Source organism: Zootoca vivipara, chromosome 10, assembly GCF_963506605.1.
Source record: "Zootoca vivipara chromosome 10, rZooViv1.1, whole genome shotgun sequence".
NCBI lineage: Eukaryota > Metazoa > Chordata > Lepidosauria > Squamata > Lacertidae > Zootoca > Zootoca vivipara.
Window position 1 is genome coordinate 61154411 of NC_083285.1, and position 24864 is coordinate 61179274.

At 40.5% G+C, this 24864-nt stretch overlaps 1 protein-coding gene across 25 annotated transcripts in view; it reads left to right on the forward strand.

The window, feature by feature from the left end:
- Window positions 1–602: 602 nt before the first annotated feature.
- C2CD5 (C2 calcium dependent domain containing 5) overlaps window positions 603–24864 on the forward strand; it is a 98912-nt gene continuing 74650 nt past the window's right edge. For 9 of the 25 annotated variants that reach the window (XM_035128232.2, XM_060279180.1, XM_035128235.2 and 6 more), the window contains exons 1-7: window positions 604–969; window positions 8307–8393; window positions 8850–9021; window positions 10863–10958; window positions 11580–11735; window positions 18006–18204; window positions 21962–22113. In XM_035128232.2, the coding sequence (XP_034984123.2) occupies window positions 880–969; window positions 8307–8393; window positions 8850–9021; window positions 10863–10958; window positions 11580–11735; window positions 18006–18204; window positions 21962–22113 (952 nt within the window). In that variant the 5' untranslated portion in view covers window positions 604–879. The other 16 variants (XM_035128240.2, XM_035128241.2, XM_060279184.1 and 13 more) reach the window with 10 other exon arrangements.

Genomic DNA, 24864 nt, shown 5'->3' on the forward strand with positions numbered 1-24864 from the left:
AGGGAGAGAGAGGTTTGCTAGGAACCCAACTCCAGGCTGTGAAGAGGCCTTTTAACGCAGCCGCAGCAGCGACAAAACCGCGCTTGCAGGCTTGGAAAAGGCCCATCAATCTGCAGCTCGGTGCTCTCCCGCGAGGCCTGGGAAGGTAACCTTGGCAACCGCAAACGGGGCTCCTATCGACGACTCGGCGTTCGGCACTGCTCTGACCTCTACTGACAGCTCGCGCTTTATCCGCCCCATTTTAAATAACGGGTTTACGAGGAGGACGCACCCCAAAACAAGCGGTTCAATGGGTGGAGGCCCGGGGATCACTAATTGTTTTATTTATTTAAAACGACCCCCGCCCCCCCTCCCCAGCGCCGAGACAGCTAGCCGGCTAATACGTCTGTGCCGAGGCAACAGGCCTGCAAACTAACGCGCCTGCGCGGAAGTCGCCATCGTACCTTGTCGCCCGTCGTAACCGCATTCCCTTTCGCGCACGCGCAGACACAGGGAAAACAGGCTTTGAGCGAAGGAAAATAATCGGGTGGGGGGGGGGGTGAAGGGAACAAGAGGAGCGATATTGTTCAACGAATGCGCAGGCGCGGGGAGCCGCCGCAGCTCAAGCGGTGGAGAGCCTCGTGCTTAATACGCTCGGGGAGGGCCGTTGGGTAGGGTACCTTCGGCTCGCGCCCGTGCGCGCGCGCGGGGGATGCGCATGCGCGCGGGCGACGTTTACACCGTTTCTGCCTCTGGCTCTCTCTGCGCCCCCCCCTTTCCCCGGCCTCCGCTTTCCTTGGACTGAGCCCCCGCTCTATGGGCCGCCCGCCTCGGGCTTTTACCTCAGCCGCCGCGGGCGGAAGGTGAAGAGGAGGAGGAGGAGACTGAGGCGAAAGGAAGATGCCCGGGAAGCTGAAGGTCAAGATTGTGGCGGGGCGGCACCTGCCCGTCATGGACCGAGCCAGTGACCTGACAGACGCCTTCGTGGAGGTTTGAAGGGGCGGGAAGGCGGGAGGGGCTTCTCTCTCTGTCTCTGTCTCTGGTCAGGGGAGCCCTCAGGGGTCGGCCCCGGTCAATACACCTGCGGCTCTTCGCATTGGTTGGTTTACCTGGGGCCATTTGTGCCTCCGAGGTCATCTCGCCTCGGCGCCTCGACTGGCGGGGCTGGCTCCGTGCGGTGCCCTCCTCCTGTTTGTGAAGAACTTCGGAACTCCCTGCCTGTTGAGGTCCAGCAGGCGCCTTTCCCGCGCATGCTTAGGGGAAAAAAAAACGCCTCCCCGCTTTTTAGACTACCCAGATGCTTGGGAAGTCGAGGTGGTTTTAGCCCGTTTTGTAGGATGGTGGATTATTATTATTACTGTTTTATTTGTAATGCTCTTTCGTTAAAAATGAATACAATCAAGGGGTGTGTAAGTTTTGTGAAATAGTTTTCTACACCCCACCCCCATTGTTAAAAACAACAACCACCACAAAGTGGTTTACCATAAAATTATCACAAAAAATCACAACCCTACTTTAAAACATACAAGAGTTAAAATACTAAAACAAATTAGAATCACCTCAACTTGTCTAAACAATGATGTTTTTAGCAGGTGCCGAAAATGCAATTTATTTTATTTTGTTTATTAAACTTACTAGTCACTTGTCACCCAAAGTTTTCCAAGCAACTTGCAGAAATATATAGCCAGATGGGTGGGGTACAAGTAATACATTGTTATGATTATTATTATGTGCCTATTTAATACCACAAGGGGAGGGGGGCATCATACAATACTTCAGTGTATCATCTTATATAACATTTAAGAAAAAAGAGCACACCCACCATAAGTAATAACAGGAAACATTAATTGCATAAATCTGCATATAGCACACGGCAGAATACACACACGTGTGTGTGTTATTAATATTCTGTTATTGTTTTATTATTTAATAAATCGCTCAATAGATCAAACCACTTTGCGAGGCCTGCATGAAAAGCAAGTGGTATGTATAAACACCTTAAATAAGTTACTAATCACAATGCATTATTACTACTTACTAGTTGCTTGTCACCCAGAATGGTCTCCCAAGCGACTTGAAAAGCACATACATTGGTGAATACACTATATGACAGAAAAGGGAAAACAATGATTATAAAAATTCTAAATAAGTTTTTATAAAGGGCCAAGTTTAATAGAAAACGAGCATGAATGTATATTAATCAGATTATATGTAAGCTCAGGAATCCCCAGACTTCGGCCCTCCAGATGTTTTGGACTACAATTCCCATCTTCCCCGATCACTGGTCCTGTTAGCTAGGGATCATGGGAGTTGTAGGCCAAAACATCTGGAGGGCCGCAGTTTGGGGATGCCTGTGTAAGGTTATTACAGCAGTATTCTCTGTTGTTGACATTTGTGTGTCTCGAGACATAATGGAGTGTGCCTTCAGTGGTGAAGTCAAACTCCTGTGTTAGCAGCACCAAAGTGACCTCCCCAGCATGGGCAGTGTATATACAGTCCTAGGCTGCCCAGATGACAAGACACCCCTTTCAGCCTCGCTGATGTGGTCCAAAGGAAAGAAGAGCAGTATGTTTGGCACCAGCTTGGCTGTAGGAGTTGGTGGAAGGAGGCGTACAAGTCACCATCCAAGTGTCTTAGGGACTCCACTCCGAATTTATGTAGCGTTTGCTCCTTAACCTTTTTTTCTCCCAAAGATGTTTCACAAGGCAGCAGAGGTTAGAATTTTCCTTCTCCTATATGGGCTACCTTCCCAGGTTGATGAGCCTCACCTTCCCCTCTTACCATTAATCTCCTAATATCCAACCAAAAATCTATTGTCTTGCAATTTCATTGAAACATAGAACGACAGAGATGTAAGGGGCTCAGTGGGGCATCTAGTCCAGCCCACTGCAATGTCCATTTGATGTTTGCTTCGCTACTGGGAGAGGAAGAGTCTTTGTCCTCTTCCATATCCTCGCCTTTTCTAAACTAAAAAGTGTAAAATGTTGTTGCTCCAAACTCTTGATCAAATCTGTGTTCAGTTCTTGCCTAGAATTGTACAAACAATAGTTGTCAAGTACCTTGTAGTTCACAGGACATGGCTGCTGGATGATATACAACTAGGTGAATTGCATGTCATGCAGGCCTGATATAGATGGCTACTTGTTTTCCCGGCTTGTGTGCTAGGTGCTTGTGTGTTTGCCAGTGCACTTATGGCAGAGAGCTAGAGCCACTCTTGGCATGTGTATTTGCATGTGACCAGAAATGTGTGTTACAGATATTTGAGTACGCATACAGGGAGAACGTGTCTACTTGAAAGGAAACATAATATAATATATTACGGCATGTTGGGAAGAAACATAATATATTAAGTTGCCCAGTATGCTGCACAGAGTAGTCTATATGAAGATTTTTATTTCTTATACTGGTATAAAAGGTCTACATGAAAGTGGTTTGATGTAGGAATTTTGTAATATTTGAAGTAATTTTTCAAGGAATTGTTTTCCCCAATGCTTAGTTTAAAAAAGGAGAAACGTCATTTCATATTTTTTGTACCATATGCTTTCCTTTTATTAGCTATAGATAGATGTTGGTTGTGTTTCTTCAGTAGTGATGGAACAACACTTGGCTCATACTCAAAAATACCATCTTTACTATTTAACTTGTCCCTGAGCTGAGTTCAGGCATTGAAAACTGGTTTTGTGGTCCTGGTGACTATGGTGGGCTTTTTTCTACCTCTTTAATGAACAAGAGCCTGAAATTTTATCTCTCACATGTAAGCAAATTATTCATTGTACTAAATTGACAATTGACATGTTTAGGGTTGTCAGTTTCTCACATATAACAACTATTGTGCCTTTAATACAATAATTGCTTCACGGACTGCTATACGTAATGCACTTATTATACCTGCTTATTGTAGGGAGAATCTTTGCCATCTTTATCCTCACAGAGCTTCTGTGTTTTTAAGACTTGTACTGTATAATGTTCAGAAATAATGTTGATGATAACGATAACAGCAACAACAATAATTTATTTATGCCCCACCTTTCCCCCTGATGGGTCCCAAGGCAGCTTACAGATAATAATGTGAACTGCTAAAAACATAGAAAAAACAATAATTAAAAACCTATCAAACATCAATAGATTATATATATGTATACAATTTTAATTCTATTTAAAGCATATCAAAATTTCTTCCATAAATTATTGGGACAACAAGGGAGGGACACAGTCTTGCTTCTCTAGGGAGGGAGCACCAACGTCTGGGAGCAGCCACCAAGAAAGCCCTCACCCATGCCCCTGCCAAGCATGCCTGGGAGGGTGGTGGAACCAAGAGAAGGGCCTCCCCGAAGATCTCAAAGGTTTGTTTGAGGGAATACAATCTTTCAGATAGCCTGGACCTAAGCTGTGTAGGACTTTATAAGGGGATAACCAGCACTTTGAATTGTGTCCAGAAACAGTCAGTGAAACTGCTGTAGCGAAAGTGTCATATGCTTCCTATAAGCAGCCCCGGTCAACAATCCGGCTGCAGCTTTCTGAGCGCCTTTCAAAGGCAGCCCTGCGTAGAGTTCATTAAAGTAATCCAAACAGGATGTACAGTAACTAAGGTTTGTGTCATTGGCCAAAATCAGACATCTCAAGGAATGGATGCAGCTGGCAGGCACACTAACTTTAATGCAAATGTAATCCTGGACAATGCAGAGACCTGGGCATAAAAGTATGAATCTACCTAAGTACTGCTTTTCCCCATCAGGGCATCTCTGTGATGTAGGAATTCATGTGGGTGTTAAAGACAAAGAGCCTTTGCAAAAAAGGTGATGACTAGATTTAAATCTTTTCTGTTATCCACTGTTCGTTCATTTACACTGTTTTAAAATCAGTTGCAATGTCAGCTAGAGCACATTTGGTGATAATTCAGGACACAATTGTGAACCAAATGTGGTTTAAAGCCCATTTAAGAGCTTATTTTATAGTGGTGTTGGTGGCAAAAGAAATATTTCCCACTGATATTGCAACTGCAGAATGCCATCTGGCAGTGCTGCTTAGGAAAGACAGGAGGCTGATACAGCTGGATGACTGTGATTCTTTGGAATCAAATATCACTCACTGTGATATGTTTGAAATATGATCTGTCAACAGGCCAGTTTCAGGAACTGTATAGGATGTTCCCTTAGCACAGTGATGGGCAACCTTTGGAGCTTGGTGTGTGTGTTAAAAATTGCCAAAAAACCCGAGCATAACTCGGGTGGTGTGTCACTTCGAGAAAAAAACCCATAATTTCGTGATATTTATAGTTTAAATAACAAAAATGTATAATTGTAATATAGAACTGTATTTAATAAACCAAAACCTAATTATTTAACCAAACCAAAACAAAAACCCCTTATTTATCACAAAGTGCCCAGAGCTGTTGAGCTTTTTTGGGGGAGCTGCTGACCAAAGTTTTGGAGGTTTTGTTGCTTTGCTTTTTGGGGGGGGGTATGCCCCAAAGCTGCTGCACTTTTTTTGGGGGGGGGGAAGAGAACAGATATAAATGACTAATAATACCTTCGCTGGAACTAACACACAGCACCGACACAGTCTGCCAAAGCGCCAGAAAAAACAGCACAGAAAGGGTTAAAAAACCAATCTCTGGCTACCAGCAACTAAAAACAAAAAAAGGATACAGGTTTTAACAGCGGAGACAAGTTGTAGCTGTAGGAGCAGGAGAATAAATGGGGGAAAAACAACAACAGCGCGAATGGGCCGATGGGGCAAGTGCCAGCAGTGAGGGCTCTGCGTGTCACATCTGACACACGTGTCATAGGTTCACCACCACTGCCTTAGCAGTTGCATGGGTGATGGGTTTCACCTGAGGCTGTGAACAAAGTACTTGGGAAAGTCTTGTCAACAATTTTCTCTTCTGACTTTCTTCTGTCCTAGCTGGTGAAAGCCAGCTGAGAGGCTTTACCTGCTCTTGTGTACAGTATTTGGTAATGAATACAACTTTACCAGAGGGTTAATTTTGGGCCACCTTGAAGGAGGCATGGTTGTTCACATTATTTTGCTGTTTATAAACTTCTATTACAATTGTAGACTGCGGAAAGCCAGCATACAAATAGAATTATGTATGTATGTAAATAACTACACAGAAAGATATTAATCCCACTTACTTTTGTACAAAAGTGTGCTTAAAATGCTGACCTTTAATTTTCCATGTTAAATACTATTCCTACACTGTGGAATGCCACTGTTCCGTATTCTGCTCTTCAAAATGCAGTGGGTGGAGACATTGGAAGTAAAGCCTTTGCAATGTCTGAAAGGTCAGATATAAGTCTGATGCAGAAAACTTTGTGGCCATCTGAAAAAAACTGTCCATGTTCTCTGAGTTGAACATGCACCTAAACTTTCCAACATTAGGAAGACTTGTGTCATCTGAAAGGTTTCCCTCTCTTTCCCGATTGTGTTCCAATTATACAAATAGGAAAAGGAAATACTGTATAATACTGTATAATAACTAACCTTTAGTCTCTTCGACTGAGATCCAACATTTCACCAGCAGACATAATGGGACTCCCTTCTCTTCCTCCCCCACCCCATGCCTTTCCCAACTAGCTCTGGAGATGCCTCAGCCATCTGGAGCATGTTTTGGAGGAGTGTGGGAAGATGCAATGGGGAGAAGAGAATTCACATTTGTGCGAGTGGTTGTCTGCTTTGCAAGTGGGATGCCACAATTTGTTATCACCCTTTAAATACTAATTCTTCCCTGTCCTCTGCTGTTTAAACTAGCTGTGATTTTTCTGTAGATTACAAAAAACCATGTGCAGAAAGAGCCTTTAAGCTCTGTGCCTTGCTTACCAGGCTCTGAGAAACTCTCGTGAGCTCTGGAGGCCTTCATGAGATCTTGGATGGCCTTGTGAGATCTTGTGCTGGCTCTGGAAGGTAAGATTGCTTGCACAGGGGTAGTTCCAAGGGGTTGTTTTGATTATATATGATTTTGACTTTACATGCCACCCCCTGGAACATAACCCCCGCAAAATGCGATCCTACTGTATATTAATAGACTAAATAATTTTGTTGCAGCAGTTATGAAGCTTCTGACAATGTTGGCTGAACCATAGGAATGGGATGAGTGTTTATGAACATTCTATCTCCTGAGTGAATTAAGCTGTTAGCCATAGAATGTTCAAAAGCATGGGGGAAGTTAAAGGACAGTTTGCCTCTAGGGCCTTTTACAGATCCTAGAGATAGGCAGAGTTTTGTGAGCAAGGTAGCGAGACTGAGAGGTAGAAAACAGAATGAGAAGCCCTTCAATCTCATGGTTGTTTGAGGGAGGAAGCCCAAGGTGTTTTAGCTAGGTTATCAAAGCTGTGTGCTTACTTAGAAATTTTCTAATTTGGCTAATTTTCCAGACAAGCTCCTCTCAAATTTTTGGATAATGGGTCTTTTTGATTAAATATGGGTTGAATCCTAAAGTTTTCAAAGTTGCATCTATTAGACAATTACACATGTTAAAGAGTTTTAGTACTCATTTTTAATCTCTCTACTGTATGTGAATAGAAATTTTACATCTTACACATTAGTTTACATGTGTATTGATGGGTCTGTAGTTGGGAGATGAATACTGAAGGAACCTCACTCTGCACCCCCCCCCCCGAATATCTTAATTTTCTTTCTGCCTTGTTTTTCATTTTTCTCTATATAATCTACAAGTGTATAAGTCCTTCACTTGCTTACATGTTCAATAATTATGTGTAGAAACTACAAGCATGCACACCCACCAACACTGTACAGTGAGCATATTGTTTTCACTGTCTAGCCCACTTTTCATCTCCCATATAAGCACAACCATTTCTTTCACACCAACTCATTTTCCCTCATTCTCACTGTTCTGCCATAAACCACACACTGTCACACTGTTTTCTCTCATGTGCATTCAGTAATCATTTCCAGATTCTTCTTAGCCTTTGCATTGTTCTTTGTTGTCTCTTAGAAGGTATAACAGACTATCTGCTGAAGGATAGAAGTGCTAGCTGGTTACTAGCTGCATTGGAATTAAAGATGTAAGCTGGTTATTATCTGGTTTGTAACTTTGAGCCAATCTAGATGTTGGGGTTGCCACTTGAATTGGAATACCAGGACTAAAGTTTTCACCTCCCCAGCTCTATAATTTCAAAGAACTCACAGTGTTAAGTCAGGACAATCACATTTAAACGCCCACCTTACAGACATGTATGGTAGCAATGGTCTGTCAAATATTTGAAAGCAATTGCATGGCATTTACTTTGTTTTAAAAGTTTAATTTTGGAAAAAGGTGGAGAACAAGATTTTGCTTCAATTTGTACTTTTTTTTGTATATTTTTCAGGTGAAGTTTGGAAACACCACATTTAAGACAGATGTGTATCCCAAATCTCTCAATCCTCAATGGAATTCTGAATGGTTTAAATTTGAGGTAAATTCAACAACAAAAGGTAGACTTAGAAGCAAATTATTGAGTAAGACCAAAGAATGTCCATTTTCAACTAATAGCGTCTCCTCTTTTTGTCTGAATCAGCACAAAATGTACTTAGTTTAATCTGGTTTGTCCAAAGAGAGAAGATCAAACTGGTTTCTGATTTTGGATTCTTTAGATAAACTGTAGCAGAAACTTAATTGCAGTTCCCATTTCAGACAGAAAAACAAATAAGTTGAAAAACAGAAATGGATGTTTTGTAGTGGTCATCTGAACATGGTTGCTTTGTGTAGAACCATTTGGAATTCGTAGATTTTGAGACTTCTACCAGTTTCATGTTAATCTTTATTGTATGCTCCACAAGGAATTTAAACTAGCAATTTTGAATCAATAAAGGTTTTGTTAATACAGATTCTGCCTTGTGAAATTTTGAAGCTCCATATTTTTATTTTCTAGGTGGATGATGAAGATCTACAAGATGAGCCTCTGCAGATAACTGTTCTTGATCATGATACTTATAGTGCTAATGATGCCATTGGAAAAGTTTACATTGATATTGATCCTCTCCTCTACAGTGAAGCAGCTACAGTTATCTCTGGCTGGTTTCCAATTTATGATACGATACATGGTGAGATTTTTAACATTGTTTTAAAATACATTTTATTTGGCAAATTGTTTAGGAGTGTTGAGGTAGACTTATTGTGCCATTTAAAATATAAAATAGTTTTAAGCTTTCCTGAGACATCAGTTGAGTTCTTTCAGTTTCACATGTTGTTTCAAAGAAAGAAGTTGAGTTTAAAGTTATGTCATTTTTTCTTTTGCCATGGATCATAGCACTGGGATGACAAATCTTCCAATGCTAAATCCCTGAAAATCTGGACAAAAATAGTATTATATAATATGTGAGCAACACCTAAACAGTGCTGTATAATAGCTGTTGTGATGCAGATTTTGGGTGATATTCATTGTTAGTAGACTCACAGAAGTCAGTGATCTAGTTGGATGTCGCCCTGTGTTGTGTGTGTGTGATTCTGTTTTTATAAACAACAGTAGCAAAACCAACAATAATAAACAATTATCACTGAGATGTCTACATTAACCTTGTGGAAATAAATTTAATTTAAATTATTTTTAGAAACAAATCAAAGAATTCTGCGCCATATACTTAATGTGGTCGCTTTAGTTATTCTTAAAATTTTAAGATAATTTTAAGAATACCAGGTGTAATCTTTAAATTACATTCTGCCATCATAATATTTTCTGAAAACTGTGCCTTAAAAAACTATTTATGGAAGGAATGCCTTTTATTTTAAGTAGACCTGTGTTATGGAATGATTTGTACTCTTTAAAAAAGGATACAGCACACGACATAGGGTCATTAAGGGTGTTCCTCAGTCAGTTTCCTTGTGAACTTACTGGCTTTGACTCATGTGTCATGGGATTAGAGTTCACAGAGTGCTGAAGCAGTAAGTTTCACTTGACACCAGGCTTACGCCATCCTTGCAGCTAGGACATAACTATGGAGGGTTTCTTGCAGCTATTTAGATCTGTTCTTGACATACTCTCCAGTTTGACACTGTTGCAGACTGTGGTTGTTTTTATCTTCCCAAGATGCAGGTTCCAAAGCAGTTTGAATTTGCTATAAAAGTTGCTCATAGCTTTCATGTTGTATTCTATGTTGTATATCGTGGATATACTATAATATGTGATGCCATAGAACAGGAGTCGGCAAGGCTTACTGGGCATGGGCCGGATCACTCCCGTGGAGTGATTTACGGCGTCTGGGCATGCACAGAAGTGATTTCTAGAGCCACGGGTGAGAGTCCCTGCTCCGCACTGCACCTGTTTAGCACAGCGTGCAGGGACTTGCCGAGCGGGTGGCTCGGTTTGGGGGCGACTCGTGGGCCGGTTAAACGGCCTCCGTGGGCCGTTTCCATCCCATGGGCCTTAGGTTGCCGACCCCTGCCATAGAATAAAGAATATTCCAGTGCTATTTGGGACTAATATATATATTAGTCTGAAGGGGGACTATTAGCCTCCATTTAACAGACTAAGGCTGCGCAACGCATGGCAGGGCCAGCTAGTACTGAATAAGAATGTTCCGGTTGCTAAATGAATCTGCCCAGTTATTAAAATTTTCATTAGGGGCCCTTTTATAGGTTACTTCACCTTAGTCAGGAAGGATCTGGTGACGTGTGAAAGGACATTCTCTACCAGTACCCCCATTGCCAAGTCCATGTGGTGTGTTTAGTTTTCATTTGAGTACTTATTTGATTTTTAGTATTTTTGTGGCTCTGTTTTTACTATCTTTTAATAGATTATCTATTGTTTTCTGTTCTTTAATTAATTCTGAACCCCCTTGGGAGTCTTTGGGCTGACAATGGTATTCAGATATTTAAAGCAATAATGGAAGACTATTTTTCTATTCTAATACAAATTCTCACTTTCTCGCACATTTTTTACAAACAGGTATACGTGGAGAGATCAATGTGGTGGTGAAAGTAGACCTCTTCAATGATTTAAATCGTTTTAGACAGTCATCATGTGGAGTTAAGTTTTTTTGCAGTAAGTCTAAAAACATTGTTGGAAAAAATTGTCTGTGAAAAATGAGATAAGTGATATACTAAAGAAATAAAGCTTTTAAGATTTATATTCTTTAGATTGAAAATAGCCAGTTAGTGCAGAATGCAAGTGCCAGAAGAGGCTGCTGGTTTGTTTCCATCCCCAATTCAAAATGGATTTATTTATTTATTTATTTATTTATTTATTTATTTATTTATTTATTTATACATGCATACATACATACATTCAAACCCTTAATAATTTTGGTAATCCAGATAGCTGAAGGAGCCACAACAAGCTCCCCACACTTTTGCAATCCTTTTCTGATCCCATACTAGCAAGGGGGCTTTTTTTGTTTTGGATGTGGTGCCCCTTTCCAGTGAGGCTTCTTGGTACCAGTGCTTTTTTATTATTATTTCTTTTTAGTGCCTGATTTTTTTAGCATGATTCATCTGTAAGCTTTTTATCTTTGTGTTTTATGAGTGGGGTTGTATTTTTTATTTATTTTTAAGTTCAAATTGTTTTATTATAATCTGGCCTAGAATGAGTTGTGGGAAAAGGTGGTACTGTATATAGTTATGTTAAATAATTAAGTATTTTACACTGTACTTGTGCTTTTAACAGCTACATCTATTCCAAAGTGCTATAAAGCTGTAATCATTCATGGGTTTGTAGAAGAACTGGTAGTTAATGAAGATCCAGAATATCAGTGGATAGACCGAATCCGTACACCAAGGGCATCAAATGAAGCCAGGCAGCGGCTTATTTCATTAATGTCAGGTAATTAAAATATCATTTATTGCTTTGAAAAAGGCACACATGAAATCTAATAAAGGCTCTGCATTTCTGTTAATTTCTGTCGAGATTTTTTGCAGATTTTATTGCTGTGTTTTAAAGCCAGCTGAACATTTTATATTAACATTACCTGAAAGAATAGAAAAGTATCAAGTTTGTAGTTCAGGGCTGCTTCCTGAACAATCCTTGCCACTGGAGACTCAGGCAGCCATGGTGGTTAGGACAACATCAACTGTTGTGCAAGCTACTCCAATTCCTCCGCAGAGGTAACTTGCCCACAAGCTTGTAAATGCATTAGTAATTATGTAGAGGTTATTCATATAAATCTTGTTAAATAAAATAAAACAAGTAACTTTTAGACTGGATTGTTGCAATGTACTCTATTTGTAGTTGACCTTGAGGCTGATTTGGTGGTATATACCCAGGTGGCGCTGTGGTTAAACCACTGAGCCTAGGGCTTGCTGATCAGAAGTTCGGCGGTTCGAATCCCTGTGACGGGGTGAGCTCCCGTTGCTTGGTCCCAGCTCCTGCCAACCTAGCAGTTCGAAAGCACCTCAAAGTGCAAGTAGATAAATAGGAACCGCTACAGCGGGAAGGTAAACGGCGTTTCCATGTGCTGCTCTGGTTTGCCAGAAGCGGCTTTGTCATGCTGGCCACATGACCTGGAAGCTATACGCCGGCTCCCTCGGCCAATAATGCGAGATGAGCGCGCAACCCCAGAGTCGGTCACGACTGGACCTAATGGTCAGGGGTCCCCTTTACCCTTTACAGTGGATAAGGTGCTTGATGGACCACCCTACCATAGCTGCCAAGTTTTCCCTTTTCTCATGAGGAAGCCTATTCAGCATAAGGGAAAATCCCTTAAAAAAAGTGATAACTTGGCAGCTATGCCCTACTATGCACATATAACTTCTGCGCCAAAGGAATTGCGCTGGTTGTCTCGTTGCTGACAAATTGATTGTAATGTTTTGTTACTGACTTACAAAGCCCTGTACAGCTTGGGACCAGACTACTTGAGGGCCGTCTTCTGTTTAGACCATTTCATTCACTGCGATCATTGTGTGAGGCCCTTCTAGTCATGTATGTCCAGCAGAGTTGCATCACGTGACTGAAAGGAGGGCCTTCTCTGCTATGACACTCACATTGTCGAATGACCTCTGCTTAGAGATATGATGCAGGTGTTTCACCAGCGGTAAAAGCTTACCTGTCATAGTTGTCATTCCTGGTCACTGACCCTTAATACAGTGGACCCTCAGGTTACGTTACCTCGGGTTAGTATACACTTCCAGGTTTTGCCACGTGTGCATGCGCAGAAGCTCTCTATTGTGCCGCGTGTGTATGCAGAAGCAGCGCCTCATTTTTCAGACTTTTTGCGGTACGTAAGGACCACCAGAATTAATTAAGTTCATATCCGGAGGGTCCACTATACCAGCTTTAAATGAAATGGATATCTGTTACATACTTTACAAAACAAAACAAAACAAATACAGTAAACTACTTTGTTATTTTTATGATGAAAATGATTTATACATTATTTTAAACAAATAAAAATAATTTCTCTTGGGTATTAGGAAGTCTACAAAAAGTCATATTAATAGTAACTGGTAAACATTTCACTTGTTAACATATACAGTAACTTAATATAGCAATAATTTACAAACAGATACCGTAATTGCAACATGGGGTGGTGATTTATAGTTCGTGTTGAAACTTTAGCTCACATTATATAGCAGCCACGTATCCCCTGGAAAGTTGGAATTTCAAAGGTCATTTTGAAATGTTGGACTATGAAGCAATCTTTACAGAATAACTGTGTAGACACTGAATGAGTGAAGATCTGGTCTTAACTGCTTAATGATTCTTTTTCATATACTTGGCAGCTAATTCAGCCTACAGTTGTTTGTTTTGCACTGTTAATAATTATAGGAGTTCTAGCACTTAGCAAAAATATTTTTTTACTTTCTGAAAGTATATTATTTACAGTATTTAAAAATTGGAAATCTGTTACATACTTTCTGATGGAATATTGCCTCCTTTGGAGGGGGTTGTTCACGGTCCGGGAGTGCTCTTTGTCTTTCTTTCACTAAAGGCCCAGGTGATCTCTAGGCGTGCCTTTTACCAGCCTCAGCTGGTAAGACAGCAATCCAACACCAAAAGAACCTAGGTCACGTACAGTTCAAGCATAAACCACAAAAAATGCAACCTGCTGAGAAAATTACATACCGGTACAATGTCTAATTATCTCCACATGGGGTAAACAATGTAGTAAATAGCAGTGGCACTCAACCGCTCTGTCGTGTAAGTCCAAATGAAGTATTACAACAAATGTTCAAAAGGACTCAATATATGTGGATCCTATGAAGTGCGAAGTCCATAAGTAGATGCAAGCAGAACAAGGTTTTCCGGAATAAAAACAACCTGTTTCGCCTTTTGGCTTCTTCAGCCGCTTGAGGCCTAAGTGATGTAGAAAGATGCGAATGAAAATCTCTTCCTATACATTCATATAACAAAATGATCTATTCAATATTATAAATACATACCAACATAAGATTATAACCAGTAATACCACAAGTATTTCTAAGGTTGTAAACCCCTTCACAATTTGGTGAGGAACATCCTTTCTTCAACGTAATGAAATCTACAAAATGTACATAAATACAATGCTATAGTCTTGTCATATTGGGATTAACAGACTCAAAATCATAAACCTGTAATATTTACAAGATAGTAATACATACACAACACTGCTTTCTATTCTTTTTTTACAATTCTTATATTACAGTGATATTCCAGGACACTGTGCGATACACTCACGTTATGAACTGTAATTTATACAAAAAGCCAAAGTATCAACCCAGGTGTATGTAATTAACCAATAGTTACCTCAGTCTTAAAATGATAACCCCCCAAAATGCTGCAAGATTACAGTTCTTAAATTATAAGAAACAGTTAAGATCTAAATCAGTATTAAGACCTGAAGGTGTTAATGTATAAATAAATAGGACCCAGGTGGCGGTGTGGGTTAAACCACAGAGCCTAGGGCTTGCCGATCAGAAGGTCGGCGGTTCGAATCCCTGCAACGGGGTGAGCTCCCGTTGCTCGGTCCCAGCTTCTGCCCACCTAGCAGTTTGAAAGCACATCAAAGTGCAAGTAGATAAATAGGGACCGCTCCGGTGGGAAGGTAAATGGCGTTTCCGTGCGCTGCTCTGGTTCGCCAGAAGCAGCTTTGTCATGCTGGCCACATGACCCGGAAGCTGTCTGCGGACAAACGCTGGCTCCCTCGGCCTATAGAGCAAGATGAGTGCCGCAACCCCAGAGTCGGACACGACTGGACCTGATGGTCAGGGGCCCCTTTACCTTTTTAAAGTAAATAAATCTGGTTTCTGTAGAAGAATCTTCTTGGCTAGTTCCAAGGGTCCATGATATGCCCAAATAACGAAAAAAGATAAATCCTCGTCAGTATGAAATGCTTCATTAAAGTGTGCAACTAGGGGAGCATCATTTATATTGTTCCTTATTCTGGAAAGATGCTCCGAAATTCTAACTTTAATGGGTCTCAGTGTGCATCCCACATACAAGAGACCACATGGGCATCTGATAATGTAAACCACCTTTGACGTGGCACATGTGGCAAAGGACTGTACTGTAAATTTAAACCTGCATCTAGTGCAGAATGTGGCACCTCGACTGCTCACTGGGACAGAATATTGCCATCGTCTTATGTCACTTTTGAAATCATTGCACTGGCTGTCAAAGAGCTACTGAGCAAAGTGTAAGAAGCTGGTACTGGTGTCCAAAGGCTTATACAGCTTGGTAACAGACTACCTTAAAAAGTACTGTAGTCTTATCCCTTATGTATCCGGCTGATCACTGATTGGATTTGAAATGGCTATTATATATGTAATTGTTTTTATTGTATTTTTATTGTATTCTAAAATCGATTCAAGACACTTCATAGGAAGTGATTCATAAATGAAATTAATTATTATTATTTAGATTGTTTCCAGCAAACTCATTTCCTTTCTTTCATTCTCCCCTTCTTTTGTGCCCACCCGATATATTTGCTTAGAAGTTCAGAACTGTATTTTATATTCATCCTGATTTTGAAGTGCAGTGTGTGTGTCTCTTTGATCTCTGCTGTGGTATTAAAATACACAATTTTGCAAAAATGCATTGATATTGTCCACTGAAGGAGGAAACTTGGGTTTACAAATTGATTGTAATCTCAATAATTTTGGCTGCAATTTTTTCAGTAGTGTGAATAATTCAAATAGCTGTCAGCTCACTGCTGATAAAATATTTCATTTTATTTAGAAATTTGTAATTTGTCCCCCCCCATTTAAAGAAACAAATAAATCTCAAAGCACCCTACCCACAAGGCAGCAAAATTTTTGAGTGCTCACTAGGGCATGTGTGTGCCCTGAGGGATTTCTGCACCATTTCTCTACATTCTGCTCTTCCAGCACCTCCACATGCTCTATAAATTGCTTGCTTTGTGACATATTCTGTTGCTGTTTAGAGGAGGTGTGTGGTCACAAGCATTTAGTTTTGAAGGTTGTGCCTAATATCCGTAACAACATGGAAAGATGATTTAAATTACATCCTGTTACACAGAAGATATAATTCTTTTGTATAGCTAAAGTTTCAGTGTCCATTTATTTTCAAATTTTGCATCAATCTATGAATGCTTACATAGTACATGCAAGAGCAACAAGATTGGGCCTGCCACAGAAAAAAACATCAACAAATATATTTAAAGTCTGCTTGTAGTCTGCAGAACACTTTTGGTCTCATACTAATGATGGGTTTACAATCTCAATGCACTTGCCTACTATTAACACTGCTCCCCAGAGATTTCTTGTTGATCAATTTTGCACATTAGAGGGCTTTTCTAAATTCTTTTCTAGGCAATGTATTTCAGCACTGCCTATGTTTATTCTGAACTTAGTTTACTACTGAGTAAATGAGTATAGGAATGAAGCTGGCATAATTCTTATATTTATATTTAGAGAGATTACACACACACACACGTGTGTGTCCATTGTTGTTTTGTTTAGCACTAATACATCACCTGTTGCTCCTAGAAGCTGTCAGCATGCAACAGCGGTCATACCCAGGGACCAGCTTTGACTAGCTGTCTAAACCAGGAGAGGGTAGCCAATGGGTCTCAAACCCTCAGTGAGTTAGGGACTACCTCTGCATGCGAAGAAAGGCTCTGGTGGATTGTGCTGTTTTAAAACAAAAGTGTAGCCAATTTGAATAATAGCTCCTATTTTATCAGTATTATAATATATTAGAAAATGGCTTGAAAAATGTTTGGCGTCTAGTTTCATGGTTATAAAAAGTTTCAGCAGAGACACTAAGGGCCACTTCACAGACTATATAGTTGTCATGTATTTTACCTGTGCACAGGAAACTTGTTTGCAAATAAGCATATATCTGCATCTGTCTTATTTCTACTACAGGGATAGGGAGCCTGTGGCCCTTTAAATGTTGAACCCTCATCAGACCTGAAGAATGAGTCCAACCACATCTGAAGGGCCATAGCTTCCCCATAGCAGTTCTATAAAGGTAAAGGGTAAAGGTACCCCTGACCGTTAGTTCCAGTCGCAGACGACTCTGGGGTTGTGGTGCTCATCTCACTCTATAGGCCGAGGGAGCTGGCGTTTGTCTGCAGACAGCTTCTGGGTCATGTGGACAGCATGACTAAGCCGCTTCTGGCAAACCAGAGCAGCACATGGAGCCTTCCCGCCGGAGCGGTACCTATTTATCTACTTGCACTTTGACGTGCTTTCGAACTGCTAGGTGGGCAGGAGCTGGTACCGAACAACAGAAGCTCACCATGTCGCAGGGATTCGAACCACCGACCTTCTGATCGGCAAGCTCTGTCTAAACCACAGAGCCACCCACGTTCTATAGGAATCTATAAAATATTTGTGTATCTGAAGAAGTGTGCATGCACACGAAAGCTCATACCAAAATATAAACTTAGTTGGTCTTTAAGGTGCTACTGAAGGAATTTTTTTATTTTGCTATAAAATATTTGTATGCATCTGTAAAATTGTAACTGGTGAAACAGTCCTTAAGCCCATGTACTTCTGGATGACAGAGCACAACATTTTTAAAAAAAGAATAAATCATGCTATCTACATGTGAATATATTTTTCTGTTCTCAACTTTGTCTTATTATCAGACTTGCAAATATATTTTAAGTTACTGTAATTTGTGGCTAACTGGCATATACTTCTTTTGCAGGAGAGCTGCAAAGGAAGATTGGCTTGAAGGTCCTTGAAATGAGAGGGAATGCAGTTGTTGGCTATTTGCAGTGTTTTGATCTGGAGGGAGAATCTGGACTAGTAGTACGAGCCATAGGAACAGCCTGTACCTTGGATAAATTAAGTAACACATCAGCATTCTTACCCACATGTAATTCCCCATCCAAAGAAATGAAGGAGTAAGTATGAGTCAGATGTTCACTGGAAAGAGATTTTCATGTTTTGTTTACATACTCATACAGTTTTGCATTATTTCATTTTTCTGCTGTGATTTCATACACATGTTCCTGCCTACCATTCTTGTTGGTAATTTTTTGGAATTTAGAAATCTGAGGGGATTCAAAATGAACGGATGGTCCTATTTGACCAGATACTGCAGAAATAAAATTTGTGTGACAAATGCCTATGCAGTCATACCATATATAATTCTAGCAGTGTTTCACAAGGTGCTGCTGATGGTGTTTGCCTCTTCTACATTGCAGTTTGATGTGCATGTTTTTACTGGTGGTGAACCTGCATCGATGGAATGTTTTGTCTTTCAGAATCTTTTGCCGTATTACAATTTTTCAACAGACCTTCTGTTTCCAGTACTTGTAGTCCAAATGTGCATCTGCATAAGAGACAAAAGTATTACAATGTGAATATTAAATGCTATAATACCATAAGATGCTAATATGTGTTAAGCTATTTCTATTAGGTTCTTATATCTGCCTTTATTCTAAATAAGAGAGGGAAGCACCGAGTTGTCTTTGCTGCTCTTTGACCTGAAATAGTAGGCAAGCTTTCACTTCACTTATAGTTCATGGGGTTCAGTTTTTAGCATGAGCAAGTGAAATAAAAATAGTAGCATGCCAGCCTGAAAGCACCTTGTTTGGGAAAGCTATGTATATGCCTGATGAAACGGCATCTAGCTACATTTACAGCATCATAAATACTTTTTTTATGCCAGCCCTAAGAGAAGGACCAGCATATGTTTTTTTCTGTGTGTGTAAATCGGGATTATGTGCGCTCTAGTTGAGAAAGCTGGAATCTTGAAAACTATCTGTTATTTAGGAGCTCATTATTGAAAATAATTATTTTCATACATTGAGGTATGTGCAAATGTTAGACTCACCCTCCTATAACTGTATATTTTGTCAATATGCTTTGTACACTGCTGTTGCTGGGATTGCTGAACCTTAGGTTTCATGCCTATCCCATAGTTCCGCAGTTAAACCTGTCACATTCTGTTTTCATATCCCTCTAAGGTTGGCTAAGGTTTTATGATCTGCTGCAGGAAGCACCACACTGACATGGTCTGTGTGAAAGCAATTGATAGCTAAATGCAGGGTATATGACCAAAGTTAGTCTGTGCGATAGCTAGCCAGGTTGCTTTTGCACTGGTAAGATAAATAAATGCTTCCAAATCTTAGTTCTGAATTAGCTTCGTTCATTGTTCAGAATTGATGCTACTTTGTCATGTTTGATCAGACAATTGAAACAAAACTCTTTGTGAACTCGGATGTCACTGGCTATTTTTATTTATTTCTGTTTTCAGCTAGCCATGAGGCTGGTCCACAGATACTGGCTTGGCTTGCTAGCCAACCTTTACTTGAGCTTGCAACATACATCCTTCCTCAAATCCTCTGGCATGCACAGAGGGCTTTGGGGGGGGAAGAGTAGAGATCCCCCCTTTAGCCTTAGTATGGGGAGAAATACAGCAACCCATAATATATTTTCCCCCAGCTGTTTCTTGCCTTTTCCAATTCTCAGCACAAGTGAGAGTTTAGAGAAGTATAGGCTACTGGGTTTATTTTCATCAGAAAACATGGGAAACTCATATTGTGAGTAATTTGTATATACCCATCTTTTTGCTAAGAGCCATTTTAAAAAAAAGGAAGACAATTTTTCTTTACAAAGCTTCCCTGTAGTGGAATCATAGGTCCATAAGTAAAACCATGCAATTGCCACATTGCTTTTACACATCTAATAACCTGCTAAGAATGTTCTTCCTACATCTTTTGTCATTCCATCTTGAAAGGAAAATAGAAACATTATTTCTCGATTCCCTGGTTGCACCTTGCATGCTAAGATTTTTATGTTTATTAGAAACAGAATCAAACCAGTCTAAAGAAATTGCATTGAATCCAGGTTTTACAAGATTAGCAGGCACCTATGGATATTTCTTTCTTCCCAGTTAACCCATTGCTACAGATACCATGTCACTTTTAACAAGGTAATGCTTAGCTGCTTTCTTAAGATTTCATCTTAATTGTTTAGAGCAGGGGTGTAAAAAATGAGTTGGGGGGCCAACTTCTCAGTGAGTAGATCCTTGGGAACCACATCCATTTTTTTAAAATAAAAAAAATGTGAATCCTAGCACAATTTGTTAAACACCTGCTGCTGAGTCCCCACCCCACAATTTCAAGTACAGTATTTCACTGTCTGGTGTATATCCCAGACAGGGAGGGGGGGGGAAAGCTATGAACGAGAATCTCCTGTCAGAATCCACTGTCCAATGGCTCCCTAATTCATCTCCCTTGTGTGAGCATAATTAATTTGCTGAGGCCTTTACTTAGCATGAGATAAATTGAAGTGGCAAGCTAGAGCCATGTCATCGATTGATCTGCTTGTGAGGAAGCATGCCAGTTTGCCATTTTTGGCTTCTTGGCTCACATGGCTGAAGTTCTGTGAAATATGATAGGTGTCCTGTGGGCCATGTTGGGAACCACAAAAAGGTATGATAAGGCCCTCAAGCCTTACGTTTGACACCCCTGCTTTAGAGCCTGCTCTTAAAGCTCCCTGAAATATTTTTAAATGTAACTTTGCAATATTTTGTATGTATTTTTTTTTCTTTCCTCCCACCTTGGCTGCAAATTCTCTCAGGTCTCCGCTGGTTCATCCACCAAGCCATGGATGTCGCTCGACTCACAACAGCCCAATTCACACAGCTACTGGCTCACGGCTTACTCAGAACTTCTCTGTGTCTGTTCCCACTCTCATCTACACTGGTACGAGACTGCTCAGACTCAGAAGCTGGGGAGAGACAGGCTACAGGCACAGTGACTGCAAAGGGCAGGCAGGCAGGCAGTGTAGGCAGGTACCACAAAACTTTTCTCACTGGGAGTCTTACTCCTGGAAATAACTACATTAGTCTTCATCTGATACAACAGAGGTGATAGGCGACTGGAATTTAAGCATCTCTCTCTTTGTACTTTTGCTTGGTGTGTGTGAGGTTTTTTTCCTTTCCAGTTATAAACTGAAAAACCTAAGGTGTGGAAATATCCCTTGTCATGGTGGGGAAATATACATCTTGATTGGGCTTCAGGCTTAATCATGATGTCCTCAAAGATGTTTCTGTGACAGAAGTCTTAATTTGGACAAACAGGTAAGGCACTATTAAATGTAACCAAGGTTGTCAATACAATGGTATCAGTCTGGTTTCCTTCTTTGTTTTTAGCTGTGGCACACTGCAGATGCTAAAGGATAAGGAAACTTTCTTGGAAATATATATGTGTGTGCGTATATATATATATAAGTGTCTGTGTCTGTGTGTATATAAACACACAGATATATGGTCTGCAATTGTCTTTGTTTTCCTTTTTGATAATTGGTTCAAAAAAGCATTTTGCACTGCTGCCCCAAGTGATGGTTTTGACGAGTTTTACTTTCTTTGCCTGTTTTTCTTGGTTTTTGATGCTTCATTCCTCAGCTGTGTATTTTGTTCTTGTTTTTGTTTTGCTATCAAATATTTGCCATCTCCCTGCAATAATGCTGAGTTGGCAAACAAACTTTTTTTTTTGCCGTTGCCTTTGGCCTCATAATCCAGCTTTGCACTTCAGGACAACTAGTGGCCCTTCCCCATCCCTTCCCACACCCTGGTGTTGGGATCATGCTGCTATCAGCTCGGTCCTTTGGCATAGGATCACTGAATATGTTTCCACCTTCTTCTGGCAGGATTCCTTTCAATGAAGATCCCAATCCCAATCCTCATTCATCAGGACCCTCCACCCCTCTGAAAAACCAAATCTATTCCTTTTCACCTTCCAAGTCCTACAGTCGACAGTCCTCTTCTTCTGACACAGATTTGAGTTTGACACCCAAAACTGGTAAGGTGCTGCCACCCACGTTATTTTGATTTGTTTATTTGTTTTGTTTAATTTGTGTTGTTTCTATTAGCTTTTTTACTCACTTCCTTTTCTCTGTTTTTTGGCATGTAAGTTAGCCAATATTTTGGCCAATAAAGTTTGAAAACTGTCTACATGCCTATGAATTGCTTTTTTGCATTATTTAGTTTATTGACAGCTTTTGCAAGCTGACATATAGTACATCAGAATATAAGAGAAAGGTCACAAGGGGTTGTCTTTTAATTTCCTCCACATTATATTGCAAATTATGGAGATAAATGGTCACCATAATATGTTGGGGAAGTAGTTTCACATTCCTTTTTAACAGTGTCAGACTCATAAGACTAACTACCTTCTAATCCGAATATGTTTCTGTATGCGTGCACTTCTTGGCAATTAATCACCTGAGCTTTCTAGAAATGTGGCCGACTGGCTGCCTGCTGAGCTGCTTCCAATCTATGTACAATTGGCATAGACACCACCTACTTTAAGTTAGTAGTAAAGTCCTGTTAGCAACTTATGTTTTTGATGTAGAAAACATTTTAAGTTTTTAAGTTTTATTATTTCATTTAATCTAAGGAGTGAATGCATGCCATCTTACAAACACTGAACAAATGCCACCATCCCTTAATGTTGCTGCTTTACTCTGCCTGCTAATTCAGTGGTTCTCAAACCGTGGGACAGGCTTCCCTTAGGAGGCATGAGGCATGAGGCACCAGGAGAAAGGTTGTGAAGTTCCAGTTAGGGATAGGATCTCGAAAATTGTGGTACCGTCCATGGGCTCCAACCAAGACCTCAGTGGAGTACCCCCTGACAGACAACCTTTCTGATCAATGTGGGACTTGAGGCAAATTGCATCCTCAGTGTCCCATCTTCTTAGGGTGATTTGACAGACAAGAAACCTAGAAACTGCTACTGCTTTGATCTTTGATGAATCACTATGCAAAGCTCCAGTTTTCTTTTCTAAAATATATGTGGGGGTATTATCCAGATCCTTATGCATAATTTAGGTGCAAGGATCTCTACAGTTTCATTTGTGGAAAATAATTGATATTGTTTGCAGAATGTAGTGGATGTTTGAAAAGCAGCCTGAGTTCAGAAAGTTTGAGAACCACTGCTTCTAAAAACCACTGTTTTAATCTGTTTCCTCTTAAAAGAGTACATCTTTATTTTGTACTTCCTTTGCTAGTTAAACGGATACCTACTGTACATTCCTGTTTATGTTGATTTAAGAGGCTATTTTAACATGTGGTGTGGATCTAAACTTGATCATACTCTGAGTAGGCCCATGGTATCCATGGGACTTAAAATAACTTAAGTTGGCTTTGCTGTGTCTATTTTAAGTATGGATCCAACTCATTGTCTTTACAGAAATAAATTATTTTTCTATGCTGTTGAATTTAAAGAAATGGAAAGAAATAGTTGACATCACATTAACCATTCTTAGAAAGTAGGCTAACATTTGTGCATGTGTATGAGGGAGAGAGAGACAGGCACACACACATGCATACACACAAAGACAACATTTACTGCACTAGATCTAATATTGTTGTTGTTGTTGTTTAGTCGTTTAGTCGTGTCCGACTCTTCGTGACCCCATGGACCATAGCACGCCAGGCACTCCTGTCTTGCACTGCTGTCTAATATACTGGTCACTAAAGGAAGGAGAAAGGATCTGAACAACTTGGCCAAAATCTTGCACTCACTTACATTCCTTTAACTTTGGTGAAATTTAAACAGGCTAATTGGCCAGACCATGGATGGAATCCAAAGGGACTCTCATGCAAATGGAATACATTTCTCCTCATACCAAGTGTGTGTGTGTGTGGCATAGCTGCCAAGTCCGGGTCGTAAAGATCCGGGATCTTCAGCGCGCATGACCGGAAGTTGCGTGACGCAACTTCCGGTGGCGCTTCGCCCTTCTATGGGCATCAGAAAATGGCGTCGCCAGCGCCGGAAGTCGCTTCCGCGCATGACCGGAAACACGTAAAAGCGACTTCCGGCGCCGGCGCCGCCATTTTCTGATGCCCATAGAAGGGCAAAGCGGCACCAGAAAAATGGCCGTCGGGAAGAAGCGAATTTAAGGGAGAATGCCGGGATTTATCACCAAACGGGAGACCGCCGGGAAACAGTAAGAAAAAAGGGGTTTTCCCGGCGGATACGGGATACTTGGCAGCTATGGTGTGTGGGGGGAGTTCTACATTTCCTTCTGATTCCTTCCTCCATCTGCATCTACCCTGTTTCATATCCCATGCTATTCCTAATGACCCCAGTCCTTTTCATTGGCTGAAGCCAGACACAGTGTCTGGAAAGCTTCATTCCATTAGCAGAATTCCACTTGGAGTTTGTTGGATCTCAAACTTTGAAACTAGTTCCATGATCTCAGGAGAGGTTTAGGCACATTCTGCTTGAAAAGCAAACCTCTATAAAGCATGACAAATCAAGAAGAGTTTTCAAAAACAGCTTTCATGCTGAAAATTACTTCCTCATTCCACTGATGGAACACTTCCCATCTGCTAGGTGGCACCATAGGACACAATCACGTATAACCAGATATAGTAATGGAAATGATGGTGTATATTCTTTCTAAATATATTACAAGTGTATATTGCTTTAAAAAAAGTCAAGTTTTGCTCTCAGTGTAGATTAAGTGTTAGTGATTAGAAGTTTAGCATCTTCAGAATGCTACTTTGATGCAGCTTAGAGTCTTGATTTATAACTTGTGCTTTTTTT